This window comes from Xenopus laevis, chromosome 6L, assembly GCF_017654675.1.
Source record: "Xenopus laevis strain J_2021 chromosome 6L, Xenopus_laevis_v10.1, whole genome shotgun sequence".
Taxonomy (NCBI): domain Eukaryota; kingdom Metazoa; phylum Chordata; class Amphibia; order Anura; family Pipidae; genus Xenopus; species Xenopus laevis.
Genome location: NC_054381.1, coordinates 115,491,036 through 115,511,442, shown reverse-complemented (window position 1 = coordinate 115,511,442; position 20,407 = coordinate 115,491,036). Strand labels below are relative to the sequence as shown.

The following is a 20,407-nucleotide window of genomic DNA, read 5'->3' as shown; positions in this document are numbered from 1 at the left end:
TGATAAACTACAATCACTCTTTACTGCTGTACTGCAAGTTGGAGTGATATTACTCCCCCCCCCCCACCAGCAGCCAAACAAAAGAACAATGGGAAGGTAACCAGATAGCAGCTCCCTAACAAAAGATAACAGCTGCCTGGTAGATCTAAGAACAACACTCAATAGTAAAAACCCATGTCTCACTGAGACACATTCAGTTACATTGAGAAGGAAAAACAGCAGCCTGCCAGAAAGCATTTCTCTCCTTAAGTGCAGGCACAAGTCACATGACCAGGGGCAGCTGGGAAATTGACAAAATGTCTAGCCCCATGTCAGATTTCAAAATTGAATATATAAAAATCTGTTTGCTCTTTTGAGAAATGGATTTCAGTGCAGAAGTCTGCTGGAGTAGCACTATTAACTGATGTGTTTTGAAAAAAACATGTTTTCTGATGACAGTATCCCTTTAAGTAAAGAGGTTTGACAACCACAGAGCTAAGTTTGCTTAGTACGCTAGGATCAGTGGCGTAACTACCCGGGGAGCAGGGGGTGCGATTGGGCCAGGGTCCGCACCCCCTCAGGGCCCCCCGGCAGCTCACACACCGCTGATTCTTGGCAGAATCCGGCCGTACGGAGGGGGGTCGGGGCCCGGCTGCACGTCCCGCCCCCCTCTAGTTACGTTGCTGCCTAGGATGAATACCATCCGGCCCCAGACCTTTGTTTATCTTAACATGTTCTAGTGTCTTTTGAATTTTCTCATGTGTAAATCATGCATAGTTAGTTGTATTACTAGAATTAGGACTATTAAGAAGAAAACCTTCATTAACTGGTTCCTCATTTGTGTAGACAGACAAAAATAACAGTTCAGAATCTCAGCTTTTTTCTGTTCTCATCAACCAGCTGACCCCCCTCTGATATTAAGGGTCTGACCCTTTCCTGCTTCATTTTTTTACTATTTACTTATTTAAAAATAATAGTGCATTCTTTTTACTGCTTGCTGCAATACCCTTTTTCATATTGATTTTAGCTTGCCTGATAATAGTAATGTCCCTTACGTCCTGAAGGTTTGCACAGGATGACCAAGACCCTGTTTTGCATGATCTTTTGTCAACCAAGAACATTGTAGGCTTACTCTGTGCCAATACTTTGCACCTTTTCTGGGAAAAACACCCTTTTCTTGTATTGATTTCCAAAATTAAAGGGGTTCTGCACCTTTTTGTTTACTTTTAGTATGATGTAGAGAGTGATAGAGAGACAATTTGCAGCTGGTTTAGTTATAGGTGAACCACCCCTTTATCACCCATGGTTAACAGTGTTTGTGAACAAAAAGAGAAAAAAACATCAAGAAGGGCAGGGCTGATTGCATTTAATTCACATGAATTCAGCACCCCCAGATTTATTAAAACTTTCAAAAGATCACCTAAAGACAAATCAAACAAGCATGTGTTAATGCTTAAAGGAGAACTAAACCCTAAAAATGAATACGCTAAAAATTCCATGTTTTATATACTGAACTTATTGCACCAGCCTAAAGTTTCAGCTTGTCAATAGCAGCAAAGACTTCAAACTTGTCACAGGGGGTCACCATCTTGGAAAGTGTCACATGCTCAGTGGGCTCTGAGCAGCTGTTGAGAAGCTAAGCTTAGGGGTCATTGGAAATGATCAAGTAGAAAATGAGGTTGGTCAGTAATATAAACTGATGCTACAGGGCTGATTATTAAATTCTGATGCTAGATGCATTGGTTTCTGTGCTGCCATGTAGTAATTATCTGTATTAATTACTAATCAGCCTTATATTGTGACTAGGGTTGCCACCTTTCAGTAAAATTTGCACCGCCAGTGCTGGGGGCGGTAAAAAGAGGCGGGACGTGATGTCAAAGGGGATGGGGAGTGACTGAAAAGGGGGTGGAGCCGTGGCGTGCAATTGGACATGATGTCAAAGGGGCGGGGCAAGATGTCAATGGGGGGGGGGGACGCAATTGGCCAGGCGCTGAAGAAAAGGTAGATTTTGTGAAGATTGGGGCAGGCCAAGGGCTTTAGTTAGGGATATTACAAATTTACCGGCAGCTACATTGCTGGTAAATTTGTAATACCAGCCTTGGCGGGCGTTTTATCGACCAGGTTGCAACCCTAATTGTGACATTTCTATTCTATGTGTACTGTATATTGTCAGTGGGTACCTAAGCTCAGTAAGTGACAGCAGCACAGAGCATGTGCAGTGAATCAGCAGAAAAGAAGATAGGGAGCTACTGGGGCATCTTTGGAGATACAGATCTTTACTGCTAAAGGGCTGTGGTTGCCTTGGGCTGGTACAGAAGCTCAAAACATAATGTACAACATTTCTAGCTACTTCTTTAGTTTAACTTTCCTTGTCCTTTAAATCCTACTTTGGACTAGTGGTGATGGGTTACTTTTATTTACATCATATCTCAAAGCACAAAGACCTAGGTAGGTTTCTGGATTTTAATTAGCAACTCCAAGTCTGCCATACCCACTACTGCCCTGGACATATTTTCACATCCGGAAGCATGATGTTCCAAAATGAGGCTTGAACCGCACATAGAGTGAGGAGGTGAATAAGGACGTATTACGCAGGCGCCAGGGAACCTGCTGACGTCTTACTACTCCGCCCGGGAAGTTTCTTCTCGTCGTACTTGGCTTAGAAGCCGGTGATACGATTAGATGGTTGGTCAGTACAATGCTTGGACGGCTTGCCGTGAATTCTAGTTGAGTTGTTTTAGATCTCCGGGCTCAAGAACCTTCCCTGTTGGCAGCCCCGCACAGCAGAAAAGAAAGGACCAGATGAGAAGGAGAGTCGTGGAATCCGGTTGCCCCCACTCCGGCCGGTAAGTGACACTGTCAGGAACAGATGAAACGAGCGTCTGACCGTGCAGCGCTACACCATGATGTGGGGGCGGTAGAACCCATTAGTCAGTGTCACCACATGCGGCAGAGTTTCTTCCTTTACGTTAGAGCACATGCCATAAAGCACTTCCCACCCCTGATTTCTGCGGGTGTTACTTACCTGCATCCATTATAAATACTTACCCTAATTGAGCGTGTGATGATGCGCAGTAATGTTTTGCGACAATTGTGGCTTTCCTTTACTTCCAAACGCCTTTATGTGAAGTAGTTACTCTCCTGTGATGTGCCTTGTTTGCATGTCTTCCAGCATCTACACTACAAAAATACTGCAAAGAACTTTTGCTGTTTCAGTGCTGTTTTCTTTCTTGGGGGAAGTAGACTTACTCTGGTCTTGTTGAGACTTTAGTAATGGCTTACAAGTAGGGTTAACACCTTTTCTGGGAAAAAATACCATCCTTCCTATACTCTTGCCATTTTTCCCTATTAATAACATTGGCATCCAGCATCATTTTTACTGGCCAGGCCTGTAAAATACCAGCCAGGTGGCAACCCTACTTACAAGACATTTAGCATGTTTTCTTTGTTCACAGCTTTCTTTGCACACTGAACCTGACTGCTGAATGCCGGATGAATTCATAATATTAATATTGTCAAATGATTCATTGTGTTAGAGTATTTATTTGTGCAATATTCAATACCCACACCTTCCTATTTGTACTCGTAAGCATTCATAAGCAGAGCACAATAACACGATGCTTGGTCTGGGTTTCGGGAGACGAGTATTTTGTTTCCTCAACCATACCCTTGAGTTAAACAGAAATGTTCTAATTCATCAGAACCTCTAAATGTTTTGTATTGTGTCTCATGGATAAAAGTGCTGGTGGTGGCCCTGTTTAGCAACTCTTTGCACTACAGCTCAGTCATTAGTTACAACCAGTTCATAAGGTCAGTTGGCTTATTTTAGGGCTTATTCTACAAGCCCTAATATTCATGTTAAGTACACGGATAAAAAGAAAAAACAAAAAGAGGAATGGAAAGGTTTTTCCCATGCGCCTTGTCCTGCTGGTATGCATAAAAAAAAAAGAAAAGTTTTAAATCCAACGTTACAAATAAAGTATACAATATTAATTACTACATTAAATGTACCACTAAAAATGTGGTATATTGTTTGGAATGCCCCTGCGGGTTACAATACATTGGGAAAACGAATAGATGTTTGAGAGAGGATATACGAACACATCAGAAATATATAAAAGGGAGTGGAAAATCAAATCGTAGCCAATCACTTTAAACTTCACTATAACAAGAGCGCTAAGCGACTGATAATTTGGGTGTAATAGAAGTAGCATCGAATTAGAGAGGAGGAGATGGGGAAGTAATATAATATATCACCGTTTCCCCACTTCAACGCATGGTGTCCAATTGGAATATTTGAAACGACTACACTATATTTTGGTTTTGTTGTTTGTTTTCTTCATTGCCATAGGCGCTGAACCGTTTTTTATTTGAGAAACACTGATTGGGGGCTTTGGCTTTTATTTGCACAGTACAACTGACCATGGTACACTGCATATAGGAGTGTAAAAAGGGAAATACAATATATTGCTAAACTTGGGCTTTGCAATTGTAAGCTGATGGCTTTTGATATGAAGCAAGAACTGGAGGTAATGATAAGCTGCAGAAAGGAGGTAATTTTTTTTTCACATCTTAGTGTAGTGCTGTTAAATTTAAAGAAAACCTGTACCTAGGCAACAAATACAATTTCAAAGGGACTGTATACCAGTTGTTCAGCATGAGCTCAAATAATAGGGCTTGTGCTGAACACATGTTTGCCTTTTGGTTTAGTCACAAAAATGGTTTGATGGGCGTCCCTGATTGATATCTGGCCGAAAGTCGGCCAGATGTCGATCGGGCAAGGTAAAAAATCCTTTTCGGATTGTGGCCTCATCTGTTCGTTGATGCTGTCCCGCAATCCGACCGCCCGTATTGCGTCCACTCTGATCCGTTAGCTGGGCACTAGGGCCCACAATCGAATCAGCCCAATATCGCCCAACTCAATGTGGACATATCTGGGAGAGATTCGCTCGTTTGGTGACATTGCTAAACGAGCGGCTCTCCCAGTGTATGGCCACATTAACGCTAGAACCAGGCAGTTTGATTTCAGCCCCTCACTGCAAGTAGTATCCTCTTCATCGCAAAATGCAAAGTCTTGAGTTTCTTCTCAAGGGTGATTTCATCCCTGTCTGGTCCTAGCTTTAATCCAGCGCGCTAAGACCAAAGATAAGGTGTACCTTCAGCTTCCCTGTCTGACATGAGACTATAGTCCCTAATTTTGAACAATGCAGTGTTGCTCCCTGTGGTAACTTCAGCTCATTGATAAAATATTTGGAAACTCTTCCAGTTGCTTGCTATAGAGTACAACAAAATATGCGAAGAGAACCCCATCAATACTGTAGTCTGTGAAAAGTGGGAAAATAGAAGCGATCAGAAATACTCTGCGAATATTGCTGATGGATACAAATTTAGTTTGTCATTTGTAGAGGGACCCTGGCACCATGTGTTTTAACTCTCTATTTGGAGGTGGGGCAGTTAAAAAATTACACCTAAAAATGTTTTCTTTACTATTTTCTTTACAGTGATGGCACAAAAAAGAAAGTTGTCCCAGGCTGAATCTTCTGCAAAGCACCAGAAGCTTGATAAAGACCACAAACATCCTTCTGTTGCCACAAAAAATGCAAATGGCAAGTCAAAAACATCTACGGCTAATCATGCTTCAAATAAAAAGATAAATGCACTGAAACCCCATGGGAAAGCAAATACTCCCACAAAAAAAGCCATAAAGCTGTCTCCACAGAAAATTTTGCAAAAAACAAGAAATGAGTTAAAATCAGCCAAAACATCCAAAGAAGGACCGACTTCAAGCAGAACTACCCAGGGGCCACTTTATTCAGTTCAGGCTTCCAAAGCATCAAAAAGGGGTAAAGCTGATGTCGGTAAAAAAGCCAGTACTAGAGCAAATGTGCAAAAGTCAAAAAATATATCTAATGTTGGAAAAAACCTAGTAAAGAACACATCTTCAGCTAGGCTGAAAGTATCTGCATCTGGGAAGAACGAGGAAAGCAAAACAGGTACTAAAAGAAGCTCTAGACTCTTGGAACTGAAGCATGGAAAAGCACAGAGCAAAGAACCACCAAAAAATTCAAAAAAAGATATACATAGTAGTTGTACAAAGACAGAACCCTTAAAGGGCAGATCCCGCTTAGTGAGAAAGACAGCACAAAACAAAGGAAGCAATAGTGAGCACCGGGGCAATGCTGACAGAAAATCTATCCAACAAATCCCTTCAAGTAAAAAATCTGCTGTGATTGGTAAGAAACAAGCACAAATTCGCACAGTCACTCATGCGCAGCCAAAGGAAAGCTCTAGCAAAAAACACAGTAAGCAGTTGCAAGCAACTAAGAAATTATCCCAGGCAAAGACCGCCAATGGCAGGCAATCTAAAAGAGCCCGTCCATTGTCACCTGTTAATAGGAAAAACAAAGGGACACAGGGACACCAAGGGCCAGGAATAAAAACTGCTATCAAAAGAAGCGATTTAAGGACCGGAGTAAAAGGACCGAATGATGAAAAAAAACTCAAGGCAATCCAAAATGATGGAATGATGGAAATTCCGTTACATCCAAACACAGATGTAACGGAAAATGAGGTGGATACATGCAGTCATTCCTCTCCAAGTTTGAAAGACTCTGGTGCATCTTTTTCTAAAAAGCCTTTAGAAAAATCACAACGCCCAAAACAAAAAAGATCCAGTATAGTTGCCTCCGCAAAGAAAAAATCACCCAGTGCTAAGCCTCCACATAAAAAGCTCACCGTAAAGAGACAGAAAACTGGACATTCAGGTACTGCAAAAAATACATCTGCCCCTACACTCCCAGATGTCCCTACAGCTAAGAGGATAAGTATTCTGGATTTATGTAATGAAATAGCAGGAGAAATTGAGTCTGATACAGTGGAAGTGAAAAAAGACATGCCAAGCTCTCAGGATATCCAGAAGGAAGAGCATCCCATTGTGGAGAACAAAGAGAGTGCACAACCTGAAGCTGTAAATGTCTGTCATACAGGAGAAAAAGAAGAGACTCAATCCAAACGATTCTTTTCAAGTAAAACAGTTGTAAGACTCAAATGTAAGTTAGACAGAAAAAACAGTCCAGCGCCAAAAAACTCCAAATGGAACAAAATCAAACTTAAAAAAGCAAATAACTTGTCTGGAATGAATGTACCAAAGATTCATGCTGTTCTTCCCAATCTGGATGTAATAAAGGCAAGGTCAAAACTTACACAGACGGGCCATTCAGTTACTGGTACATCGGATAAACCTTTGGATAAAAAATTACCTGCAGGTATTAACTCAAAGTCTACTTTACCTGATTTAAAAAAATCTAAGTCTGCAGCAATAATTCAGAAAACCTCACAGGAAAAGGCAGAAAATGGCTTGTTGGACAAGCACATAAATCATGATCTTGAATTAACGTTTGATGAGGTAAATATATAGTAGTATATTTCCCCATTTCTTTTTTTTGATAATGTTATGTATGGTATTCTGTAGCACCAAGTGCATTTGTGATTCCTTGGCAAACTAGGTGGAACTGCAATTGAGACGTCATCTGTGATAGGCTGGCTGAAATGTATGCCTAGTTAGTAAACCGCTAATCTATAAGTGTATCTGGGACCGAACTGCACTATTAGACTTTCCAAACCAGTATATTAGTGTCGTTTTTATTTTTACAATTTATGTACGACTTGCAACATGCTGCTGGCAAGAGATTGCAACATGGATATTTAATTATCATGGTGGTTAATTAGCCTTAATTGTTACTGCAAATACTTATGTATTTACATGGTTGTGTGTGTTTGTATGGAAGTTTTACCCTATGATGAATTGTGAAATGGCAATAATACAGATCTATATTGATACAATCACATGGGCAAAAGTAAGAAAATTAGGGGGGTTATTTATCAAAGGTCAAGGTTTGTGAGGATTTTCTAATGAACTCACAACGCGAATGTTTTCTGATTTAAGAAAAAACTCGAATAGAAAAACTACTTTAATCTGTGAATTTGGAGTAAAAAAACCTGAAGACTTGAATTAATTTAGTTTTCAGTGGGGAAAAAAACTTGAATTAATCAAGTTTTCGCTGAAAACCCAGCGAGAAAACCACGAACATCATGAAGGCTACAAACCTCTTCAAATAGTTGAAGGGACCTCTGCCATTGACGTCTACATGACCTCGACAGGTTTTAGCTGGAGTATTTTCGGATTCAAGCTTTTTCCAGGTTCGGGGTATTATAAATCTCGAAAAATTTCAAAATTTTTTTTCTTTTAAAACCTGAAAATTCCAGTTCTGGCTGAAAAATACCCAAAACGACTTTGGGTAAAAATCATCTCAACCTTTAATTAATAATATATATTTTTTCACATGTGGACATATCCGTATTTGATCTTCGTAGTCGTAGGGAAAAAAACAATTATTCAAAACAAAATTAACAAGTTATACCAATTCCTTCTGTGAAAAAATAAGAATAGCCTTTGCTCTGAAACAATTGCCTCGTCTGCCCAGAGAACATTGCTCCAGAAGTCTTGATTATTGCGTAGGTGTTCACGGGCAAACTTCACGGTTCTGTTGTTTGTTCTGTACAGCAAACATTTCCTCCTGGTACTCCTGCCATGTGGATCGAATTTGAGCAGGCTCTTTCTAATGGTAGACTCATGCACTTTGTTGTTGGTAGTGGCAAGAGCTACCCTTGAGGGAACGTAGGGTTTTTAAAGAAGATTTTCAGTGTCTTCTGTTCTCAGATTGAATGTGCTGTTCGTACTAGCATGGATAATTCTACAATACTTTTATTCAGAACATTTCCCTTTAATACTGAATAGGCAGAATTTTGCACTTGTCTGTGCCGAATTGAATAAAGCTAACTAAGCACATTTTAGGCAGTGTTTGCTGCACAGCAAATATAACTGAATAATTATTGCACACTCTGCAGTTTATATCAGGTGATATTGGCTATATTAGGGAATTCACAGCATTTCAGGCCAGTCTTTTGAAGGTTATACTATTGTATGTGGCCACAGGGTGGTCACTGCACATCTAGAAAAGCCTGAGTCTGTGGAGAAAAATTGGCATATAATTGTTAAACTTTAACCCTGTTATGATGAATCTCTGGTTGAATGGATTAGAAATTTGAACAAGATCTTACACAAAGCAGTCACTATTTCTCAGACTTCTTACCGCTGCCAGCTGTAATTTAACATAATGTCGTATAAAACCAATGGGAATAATTTTTGCAAGGAGCCTGCCATCATTCATCAAGCACTCTTAATCAATTTGGTATTAGTTCAGTATTAGTTCAGTTTTTCTTATAATGTGGCTTCAGTTTCCTTCAGTTCAGTGTAAAAATAAAAACTGGGTAAATAGCCTGTGCAAAATAAAACATGTTTCCAATATAGTTAGTTAGCCAAAAATGTAATGTATAAAGGCTGGAGTGACTGGATGTCTAACATAACAAAACAGAACACAATTTCCCGCTTTTCAGCTCTCTAACTCTGAGTTAGTCAGCGACTTGATGGGGGACCACATGGGACATAGCTGTTCAGTGAGTTTGTAATTGATCCTCAGCATTCAGCTCAGATTCAAAAGCAACAGTTATGGCCCATGTGCCCCCCCCCCCTCAAGTCACTGATTGGTTACTGCCTGGTAACCAATCAGTGGAAACCAAGGGAGCTGAAAAACAGGAAGTAGTGTTCTGTTAGACATCCAGTTACTCAAGTCTTTATACATTACATTTTTGGCTAACTAACTATAAAAAAACATGTTCTATTTTGCACAGCCTATCTATTTACCCAGTTTTTATTTTTATACTGAACAATTCCTTTAACAGCCAGAAAACATTCACTGCCCAGATTTGTTGATGCAGAACTTCATAATCTATATTCCCAGTTTCATTCATGGGACTAAAGAGTTTAAAGGAGAAGTCAACCTGTACGGGGAACCCCCCCCCATCCCTTTGTAGGCCCTCCTTCCCCCCCCCAGGCAAATGCCCCTACTTGTTACTTACCCCTCAGCGCAGGTCCTCTGCTGCCGAGTTTACGGGCGCTATATTCTCCGGAGCGCTCTTCTTCCTGTTTGACCAGTGTTTTTTGGCACATGCACAGTACAAGGCATTTACTGGTAAGGATCTTCTGCGCGTGCGCCGAAAGTCATGGTTTCCGAAAAAAAGATAGGAAGAAGAGTGCTCCGGAGAATATGGTGCCCATGAACTCGGCAGTAGAGGACCTGCGCTAAGGGGTGAGTAACAAGTTAGGGGCATTTGCCTGGGGGGGCAGGGAGGGTGGCCTACATAGGGGAGGGGGGAGGGTTTTTTCCCTGTACAGGTTGACTTCTCCTTTAAAGGGGTTCTTCACCTTTACATTAACTTTTACTATGTTGTACAGAGTGATATTCCAAGACACTTTGCAATTGGTTTTCATTTTTTATTATTTGTAGTTTTTCAGTTATTTTAGCTTTTTATTCAGCAGTTCTCCAGTTTGCTATTTCATCAATCTGGTTGCTAGGGTCCAAATTAACCTAGCAACCATGCACTGATTTGAATAAGAGTCTGAAATATGTTTAAGAGAGGGCATGAATAGAAAGATGACGAATAAAAAGTAGTAATAACAATACAATTGTAGCCTTACATAGCATTTGTTTTTAGATGGGGTCAGTGACCCCCTTATGAAAGCTGAAACGATTAAGAAGAGGAAGACAAATAATTCAAAAACTATAAAAAATGCAGACCTATTAAAAAGTTGCTTAAAGTTAGCTATTCTATAACAGCTAATTGAACTTAAAAGTGAACCACCCCTTTAAGTAACATCATGGTAAAACATGTTTTGAATCTAATTAAATGCTTTTTTTTGGTTTGTTTGTAAAAAAAATGTACATATTGTAAAAGAGTCAGGGGTTATCTTAATAATATGATCTTAGTATAAACATATTAGTGTTACTGGTAAACCTTGTCTTTATTCGTATGGCTTCAGTCTCTGACTCACTCTTCCACTGATCTTCTGTGTTTATTATTTATTTTCCTCTCACTATAAGCTTTGTTTTCTAGGGTTTCAAGTTGCATTTAGATTCCAGTCCAGAAAGTTCTCCATTAAAGAAGCCTCCAATGAAACCTCAGCAGTTAGAACCTGAGCATAAGAAACCAGATGTGATTGCATCTAAAGGTGAGCACTGCCAGTTTTCAACAGAAAAAACGTGGTGGCAAACATTTGCTGTCCAGAAGATAAAATGCAAACTGTCATCACTGGCCACAACCAAGGACAGATTTGTCAATACCTTGGAATTTCCAGCATCTTTAGCTAGAAACTATACAGTATACACACACACTGCTTGCTCATTTTGTAACTGGCCATGAGTTTGTGTGCAGATTTAGCTGTTTAAAGTTCAGTCAAAGTTTGCTGTGGAAGAGTGCACTGTGCCCTTGACTGACAGCTGGAAATCTGTAAGCTCTTGTGAACTAGATTTGTTATATTGCTGACTTAAAAGAAAGAATTTACTGTATGTACACTATTGGTTTCAGTTCTGTGTATGTCTGTGGAATGTTACATTTGTCTGGATAAACTTTGACATTGTGTTTATGCAGTTAAGATTTGGTTATTTATTTGCACCAGTTTTATGTGCAAAGATGAATTTTGAGTGCAGTTTGTTTTGTTTTTTTTATCTACATTGCAGGGTTTTTCCACACAATTGCAGCAAATTGTTGCAGTGAGTTGACTATGCCCCTGATGCGATTGTGTCTAATTTGCCAAACTCTGTATACACACGACTGGGCGTCAGCGCAAGTCCAAAACGATTGTGAAAAATTGTCAGTTTTTCCATTCAGCATCTAAAGCAGTTATCCCCAACCAGTAGCTCGTGAGCAACATGTTGCTCTCAAACGCCTTGGTTGTAGCTCCCAGTTGCCTCAAAGCAGGAGCTTATTTTTGAATTCTTGGAGGCAAGTTTTGGCTGAATAAAAACCAGGTGCACTGCCAAACAGAGCCTCAATATAGGTTGACAATCCACATGGGGCTACTAAATGGCCAATCACATCCATTATTTTGGCACCCAGGAAAATTTTTCATGCTTGTGTTGCTCCCCAACTCCTTTTACTTCGGAATGTTGCCCACGGGTTCTAAAGGTTGGGGATCCCTGATCTAAAGAATCGCTACACATAATTCTTTAGGCGCAAGATTGTTGCATAAATTGACTTTGTTGCTGTGGGATCCCTGAAAATACTGCCATCTGCTGAAGTGGTGATAGCGTCACAGTTCCACTGCATCACTAATCACAATTACACACAATTTTTGTAACAAATTAACAGGTTACCCCTATATTGAGGTCCCATGTGCTTTTTTTATTTTCTTTTGCACTTTGGCCAGAGAGAGAGAAATATAAATATAGCCTGTACCCGAAGCCACTGGAAATACAATGAAATTGGTAAATTAGAATGTTCAACAAAAGTTAAGCAGAAGCCAGGAATAATTTCTCAATGCTAAAATGTTTTTTTTTTTCCTTCCTGTTTTAGCATGTGCTTCAAAGCAGCTGTTTAATAGCTCACTAAGAGACCAGATGGCACCATCTGATGAGGGGAGGTAAGTGCCAAATGATGTGTTATGGCTTTAAACACCAATTACCGAATGTACTGGACATTTGCAGAAGAGTCACACTGTTTATACTGTGTAAAGCTCAACACTTTTGATAAGCCATTTGTCTCTCAAATTAAAGTTTTCTTACGCTGCATGTTTAAATTTAGAAAATTAAATGAATATTGCATATTACTTGTCATTTGCTTAGTGCATTTATTGCTATGAAGCAAAGAACTAAACTGCTTCTTGCTGTTTCCCAGAGCAAGTGCACCAGGTCCCCCCTGCAAAAAACCCTCAGAGGGGCCCGGCTCGCTCCTGTTCCTATCTTCCCGTCCAAGTCCCACCCACTTCCTGTCTGACTCCACCCACATCCCAACTGGCTCTGCCCATGCCCCGGCCCAATTTACGTCCACTTCCTCTCCGGTAAGAGAGTGGCTGGGGTGGAGGGGGTTTTTCTTATTAGCTATAGAGGAAGCAGACCCCACAATCCAGGCCCCCCCTGTTCCCCGGGAGCCCCCTGTGACTGGGGGGTATGTTTTTAGGAGCAAATCCTGTATTCCCTCATCTGGTGCAGGAACTTTTTTTATCATTTTGGTAAGGTAAGGGGTGACAATTGTTCTTTTACTAGTGTGTCTAAATCAGTTTTGTAATACAGGATGTACATGTAAAAATGGGGTGGTTTATGGATTTGCACATGTTATGATTGTACCCCATCCCCAGGGTAAACAAACTTTTCTTTTACTTTTTTTTCACCCATATTTTGTTGGTCAATGCATGTTCTTTAGTTCAATATAGTGTCATTATACAATTATAATCGTTTAAAGAAAAATGTAAAAAAAAAAAAAAAGCATTTTCTTACATTATGACAGCATTTTCTATTTCAAATTTTAGTGTAATCTTAAAAGTATCTTTAAAACAGATGCATTAATGTTTAGAAATGCAAGATTCTGTACATGGTTTAGGTTGTACCAGTATGCTAGGTTTCTCATTTGCCATTCCTGAGTTCATTATTCCACGTTCTGATTTAAAATTATCTCAGAATCTTGCGGTAAGACTGGCCTGTTTACAAATTTACAATTGAAATAAAATTCAGCATCAGCATACAATTTAAATAAAACATATCTATTTAATTTTGTTCACATTATCATCTACCGGTGATCCCTTTTTCTAGTTTAATACTTATAAAACATTGCTGTGTTAACGTGATCGCCCTCTTTGACTGAGCTGTCCTTGAAATCAAATTTCAGCTCAAATGTGCATTTGTTCTGCAGAAATACAGTGACAAGCCATGTGTCCTCTGCAAAATCTACTTGTGTTCTCTCAGAAGTGAATATTCAAAAAGAAGTGAAGAAGCTGAAAGAAGCAGAGAAGGATAGCAACAAACAATCCATTATAGTAAGTGCTGCATTACGGTGCTTAATGCTTATTTGGGCACCTGGGTGGCTATTGTAAAATGCACTTTATTCTTGTATCTACATATTGCTTTTCTACATGAGACAGAAGAGCATTGTTGTGCTTTATTTCCCCCCCCCCCGCGCTTCGTGTGATGTTTATTAATACTTAAGGCCATGCAGAATAAACTTAAAAGCAGACTGTGAGTTACAGAGAAAGTATACATAATTTAAAGCAACATATGCATCATTTTTGATTATTAATAAGAGGGTTATGTAATAAAAGGCACTAAGTTTGCCCAGGGGCTGTAATCCATAGCAACCAATCAACAGGTATAATTTACTAGTCACCTGTTTAAATGCAAGCATCTTATTGGTTGCCATGGGTTACTGCTCCTGGGCCAACTTAGTGCCTGATATTGCATATGGGGGCATGAGTTTTAAACGTATTAAAATGGGAATTGTTAATGACATTGACTGACTCAAGTACCAAATGATGCTCTTATCCTTTGACTCTTTGTGTGATTACAGAGATGTGAAAACAAGTCACCCTACTACAGTTCAGGGGTTACCTAGAATATTTAAAGTATAAGTAAACCTTTAAAATGAGTGAATGTAAAATTGACGAGAGTGCTATTCTAAGAATTTCGTAATGTACATTATTTATTTTCTTTCCAAGATATTAAGGAATACATGTACTGTTTCCGTTGTCAGGAGAATGAAAGAGGGCTGGTCTGATCTTCTTCTGGTTAGGAAAGATTTGAGAAAGTATTCTATTTTTTTTCCTAACCAGAAGAACATCAGACCCAGTCCTCTTACTTTCTGAGCTTCATTGACTATTTGGTGGTCAAAATGGTCTGAAATTGACTAGCAGGTGGTGCTGTTGTAACAGTATTAATATACAGTAGATGTATCCTTTAATATCTTGGAATAAAAAAATAAATGAATAATGAATTGCTTAGAATAGGACTCTCATCAGTTTGACATTCTCTTATTGTAAAGGTTTATTTATCCTGGAAATAACAAGGAAATGTGAATTCCCCCCCCCCCCCCCCCGTCACTTGTTTTTCCCCTGGCCGGTCCTCTTTTTAGGGAAAAAATACACTGGCTCTGGACAAAGAGCAGCACAGTACCATGAAGCCATCTTAAATGCATTTCACAGTCATCTTTCAGATTTGTGCATTCATGGTAGAGTAAAAGTAGAGTGAAATGTGACTAAACATTATCTGTATTTCCTGTTTTTTTTTTTTACAATTAGGATGCAGGTCAGAAACGGTTTGGAGCTATATCCTGTAATGTTTGTGGAATGCTATATACGGCATCAAATCCTGAGGATGAAGCTCAGCATCTGCTCTTTCATAACCAGTTCATCAGTGCTGTAAAATATGTGGTATGTTCATTCTTTTATCTCATCATCTCTGCTTTCTGCTTATTCATGGCTCTTTTAAAAACTGTAAATGAATATTTGGGGACCTATACTTGTAAGGTTATATTGCTGCTGGAATAAATCACAAACAGTTGAATGGTGCACAAAGCTAACATATTGGTACTACCAGGGAAAAGTATAGTAGGAAATTAGAGCAAAATATAAATAATGTTCACAGGAGGGCATACTCACAGTTCACCCCAGTCCCAGGGTGCAAATCCATAATAACATTCCAATAACTGTGAGTGTCACCTAGCCTATGAGTAAGTGCCCCAACAGGCACAAAACGCGTCGGGTTTCTGTCTAACATGTCCTAATAAATATTTTGTATTTTTTTTTTAATTCATTGGCCCTTTATTTTTTGGAGGCACTCACAATTATTGGAATGTTATATTGCTGCAGGGGCTAACATGTTTTTGGGCTTTGACTTGTGTATTTCTTATTTGCTGAAGCTTCTATATTGTTTTTTCCCGTAATTATAGGGCTGGAAAAAGGAAAGGATTGTTTCGGAATACCCTGATGGGAGGATAATCATGGTATTGCCAGACGACCCTAAATATGCACTGAAAAAGGTAAATAAGGATCTATATATTTTAACCAGGTATTTTGTGTCTGGATGCAAATATTCATTGCTGCAAGCTCTAGCCTCTAATACACAAAAGATGCAAATTTCAATCTGCCATGGATTGTATCTGCAATAAACAAATGAACCTGCAGTGTAGTGCTCAAGTCTTAATTGCCATTATCACGTTGGGCCTTTGAGGAACATTCCTTCGCCCATACAATTGTTGATTAACATATTATACAAAGAAGAATTGATAAATATATTTATGAAAGTTGTTATTCTTTTTTTTCCTTTTTTAAGGTTGATGAGATTAGAGAAATGGTTGATAATGACCTGGGTTTTCAGCAGGTTCCTCTAAGGCTCCATTCCAGAACCAAGACTCTTCTGTTTATTAGCAGTGACAAAAAAGTTGCTGGGTGTTTAATAGCAGAACATATCCAGTGGGTAAGTATTCATGTCAGAAGTAGTATTTTAAACTAGTAGACTGTGTTCAATGTCAATGTTTCATGCTTTCCAAATGGCTTTAAAGGAAGTTGTTCATCTTCCAACGCTTTTTTCAATTCAGTTGGTTTCAGAGTTCAAATAATTTTTACCAATTACTTTCTATTTTCTACATGTGACTGTTTTTCTAATACTGAAGTGTAAAGCATATTTTTATTTTTTTGCTCTGGGAGGGGGCCCCTGATCCTAAACTGTTCTAAACGCATACATTCAATTGATCCATTTCTTATCTTTGTTCCTGCTGAGCAGAATCCCTGAGTTTCATTACAGGCAGCTGTTAGAGTTGATACAGTAGTTGCTAATACTCCAGAGATGCTGCTGAGAAATGTATCAGTTAAATGTTGCAAAATTGAGTCTGCACCTGAATTACTGAGCTGCCAGACTCAAATGCCAGAGACAGGGACCTTAAACTTAGATTTTGGAAAAAAACGGTAAAGAATAAAAAATGGAAAGTAATTAGAAAAAGTCTTTATTTCTGGGGAACAATCTGAAAACAATTGAACGGAAAAAGGTGTTTGGAAGGTGAACAACCCCTTTAATAACTGCCCAGTAAATAGAATCTCTAGGTTTGTTCCCAGGTCCATTGCTCCTGTTTGGAAAAAAAAAATGCCCTGGCCCAGGAAGTTTGAATCATTTCATTTTCAAACTACTCGGATTGAGATTGGGGCTGTGACCAAGAAATTGGGAGACATTGAAATTTTGTTGAGCATTCCAATGTTACTGTGAGCTTGTTTTCAGGATCATTGTCCTGCTCATCTGGCCAGAGTAGATCAGGCTAAAACTGTAAACTGTTATTGGTGACACACTCTTTCAATCCCGTAATGTGGTGTTCAGGGATTCCTATAGATCAGTACCCAAAAAATGACTCGCTATTATCCCCTATGGTAGCGTGAAATATCAAGTTACATTAGACAGTAATAACTAAAGAGATAATAATGGATTTAAACTCAGATCTTGGGATGCACCGATTCGGCCGAATCCTTCGGGAAAGATTTGGCCGATTACTAAACCGAATCCTAATTTGTATATGCAAATTAGGGGTGGGGAGGGGAAAATTCACACAATTTCCCTCCCTGCCCCTAATTTGCATATACAAATTAGGATTCGGTTCGGCCGGGCAGAAGGATTCGGCCGTAACAGAATCCTGAACTGAATCCTGGTGCATCCCTAGTTGCATGACTGACTTCCAGATTCTGGGTTTCCTAAATATAGATTAGAAAAACTTTATCTAAGCTGCACTGCTTCTGTTCTGCATTCCAGGGTTACAGAGTAATTGATGATTTAATTCCTGAGGGTACATCAGAGAAAGAAAAAGCACTTTCTGAGAGAGTGAAGGCATGGTGCTGCTCAACATCACCGGAACCAGCAATCTGTGGCGTCAGTCGCATTTGGGTCTTTTCAATGATGCGCCGAAAGAAAATTGCATCCAGAATGCTTGAGTGTTTAAGGTAACCAAAAAAATAAATAAATATATTTATTCGTACGATATTATCTGTGCGTCTATGGCCACCTTTACCCTTTAAACAAAACAGGAATTGTTTGTCCATATATTTAAGCTGGCCAACTACGTCAAAGTCATCCCGGGTATATATACATATTAAATATATAACACTGAACAACGGTTATGTTAGTCATTGTGATACAAAAAAGGGAGGGTTGTGGGTGTACTCATAATGCTAAATTATAACATGTTTAAGTACAATGGAAGTGCTGCTGACCTGGCCAATTAATCAATGCACATTCCCTGGTCCCCTGTCTAAGTAATTTAATAAATATGCAAGTGCGTGTTTTTAAAAAAAAAAAAAAAAAAAACCAGGGTTTTTTTTGTTACAAAGTTATGATCATACAATTGATAAAAAAAATTTTTTAAATACACGCACTTGCATATTTATTGAACTTAGACAGGGGACCAGGGAATGTGCATTGATTAATTGGCCAGGTCAGCAGCACTTCCATTGTACTTAAACATATTATAATTTAGCCTTAGGAGTGCACCCACAACCCCCCCCCCCCCTTTTTATATTTTATTTGATAATTAGGAACTTGTGAGTATCCAGTTGAGCCAAGATTGAAATTCCCACTGCTAGTCTCGGGCTTCCCTTTGGGGTTGGAGTTAACATTTAGTATAATGTAGAGAGTGATATTCTGAGACAATTTGCAATTGATTTTCATTTTCAATTATTTGTGGTTTTTGAGTAATTTTAGCTTTTGATTCAGCAGCTCTCCAGTTTGAAATTTCAGCAGTCTGATTACTAAGGTCCACATCACCCCAGCAACAATGCATTGATCTGTATAAGAGACTGGAATATGAATAGAAAGATGATTAATAAAAAGTAGCAATAATAATAAATGTGTAGTCTTACAGGGCATTTATTTTTTAGATAGGGTCAATGACCCCCTTTTGAAATCCGGAAATAATTCCAAAACTATAACATAAAAACAATGAAGACCAATTGAAAAGTTTCTTAGAATTGGCCATTTTATAACATACTAAAAGGAAAGCTACGGAGGCACTTTATTGCCAATAGATTAGCTGCAATAGTGTTAGCTAGAATGCTATATTTATTCTGTAGAATGTTTTATCATACATACATGATACAGAAGCCCATGTGTACACAATAGAAGGAAAGAAATGCAGTGTTTCTTTTGACAGAGGACTCGGAGCAGCGTTACTGGTGTATTTATATAGACCTTTCTGATAAGGCTTACTTAGTTTTAACCTTTCCTTCTCCTTTAAAGGTGAACCACCCCTTTAAGTGAGATCCCTAGTGGGGAAGAAGAGTAATACCATGTTTGCTATTCCAGTTGCATTGCTTGGGAAATCCCAGCACCCATTCATGTTTTGTAATGTTCGCTTCTTCAAGAAACAAATTCAGGGGAAACCACACCTTGGTATAAAGAATATATACACACTACGTTGTATTCCTTACAAAGAATCTGATAGGTTCTCTCTTAAAGGAGCATATTGCATTGTTTTAATCACAGCCCTGTTGCTCATCCTCTTACCTCCCTGTTGGTTTGAATGTCTCCAGCAGGGGGCTCCATTGCCCTGCTCTGTTAAGTTGTATTTTTTCAGTGGGGGCCACAGAACTGCTTTTGGGCAGCACCCGTTTGCCTCCCCAGTGCCATATGGACCATCACAGTGGAACAAATGCTAGGAATAAAGGGATCAGCTTTTGGCCTGATTTCTTGAGATTTTTGCTAACTGTCATTATGTGTGCATTTAGAGTACATGTGAAGCAATGTCTGTTTCCTTTCTGCAGAAATAACTTCATATATGGCTCCTTTCTGAATAAAGATGAAATTGCATTCTCAGATCCGACTCCTGATGGCAAACTCTTTGCAACTCGCTACTGTGGCACCAGTCAGTTCCTCGTGTACAACTTTATCAGCGGCCACAGTTAAATGGACTCCATTGAAGGTCCCCTAACCAATCATCTGCCTGCGTCTCCGTGTATCCTAGCAAAGAACTCAGGATATGAGCAGCTATGTCGCTGTTCTGTTTTCATATAAACTGGGGGGGAAAACGACACTCTGGGGGGGAAAAAAAGCTTAATTTTTTAAAGCAAATATTTTATTATCTTTTTTTCAAGAGATACTGAAGTATTTTCTATATAGTATTCTAGTCAGGTTTACATGCAACAACTGATTTTGTTCATAGTGGACTGAACTAATTGTACAGATGGAAGACATTGTGATGAGTGTGAGCTGAAGGTACTTAGGTAGGTATATTATATACAAGTACAGCTGTTTTATTTATAGATTTTAATTTATTCACATGGGCTTTTAGGACTCATTTTGCACCAAGTTTCCATCTTGGCCATTGGCCCACCCATAATATTTTGCATTCATAATACAATCAAGCCCTGATTTTACTTTAGCCAGATTTTAGACATTAGGGATTTTACATTCCCTTTATTTCCTAATGAATTTTTAATGAGAGCATTTACCAAACATTTTTATTAATTTTACATCATAATTTTGGTCCATTTTCATATAAAAAAAAAGTTTGT

General features: G+C 39.0%; 1 protein-coding gene across 3 annotated transcripts; it reads left to right on the top strand.

Moving 5' to 3' along the window:
• The first annotated feature begins 2,515 nt into the window (after positions 1 to 2,515).
• Positions 2,516 to 20,107, top strand: esco1.L (establishment of sister chromatid cohesion N-acetyltransferase 1 L homeolog). 3 transcript variants are annotated; one of them, XM_018266152.2, is made up of 10 exons: positions 2,516 to 2,825; positions 5,481 to 7,384; positions 10,993 to 11,107; positions 12,451 to 12,517; positions 13,759 to 13,906; positions 15,161 to 15,292; positions 15,811 to 15,900; positions 16,194 to 16,337; positions 17,655 to 17,842; positions 19,658 to 19,916. In XM_018266152.2, the coding sequence occupies exons 2-10, from the start codon at positions 5,483 to 5,485 to the stop codon at positions 19,797 to 19,799; spliced, it is 2,928 nt and encodes a 975-aa protein (XP_018121641.1). In that variant the 5' UTR covers positions 2,516 to 2,825; positions 5,481 to 5,482; the 3' UTR covers positions 19,800 to 19,916.
• Positions 20,108 to 20,407: the final 300 nt, after the last annotated feature.

Coding starts and splice junctions, on each gene's coding strand:
- esco1.L (XM_018266152.2), top strand. CDS start 5,483: ATGGCACAAAAAAGAAAGTTGTCCCAGGCTGAATCTTCTGCAAAGCAC. Junction 7,385..10,992: donor TTGAATTAACGTTTGATGAG/GTAAATATATAG, acceptor TTTGTTTTCTAG/GGTTTCAAGTTGCATTTAGA. Junction 17,843..19,657: donor AGAATGCTTGAGTGTTTAAG/GTAACCAAAAAA, acceptor TCCTTTCTGCAG/AAATAACTTCATATATGGCT.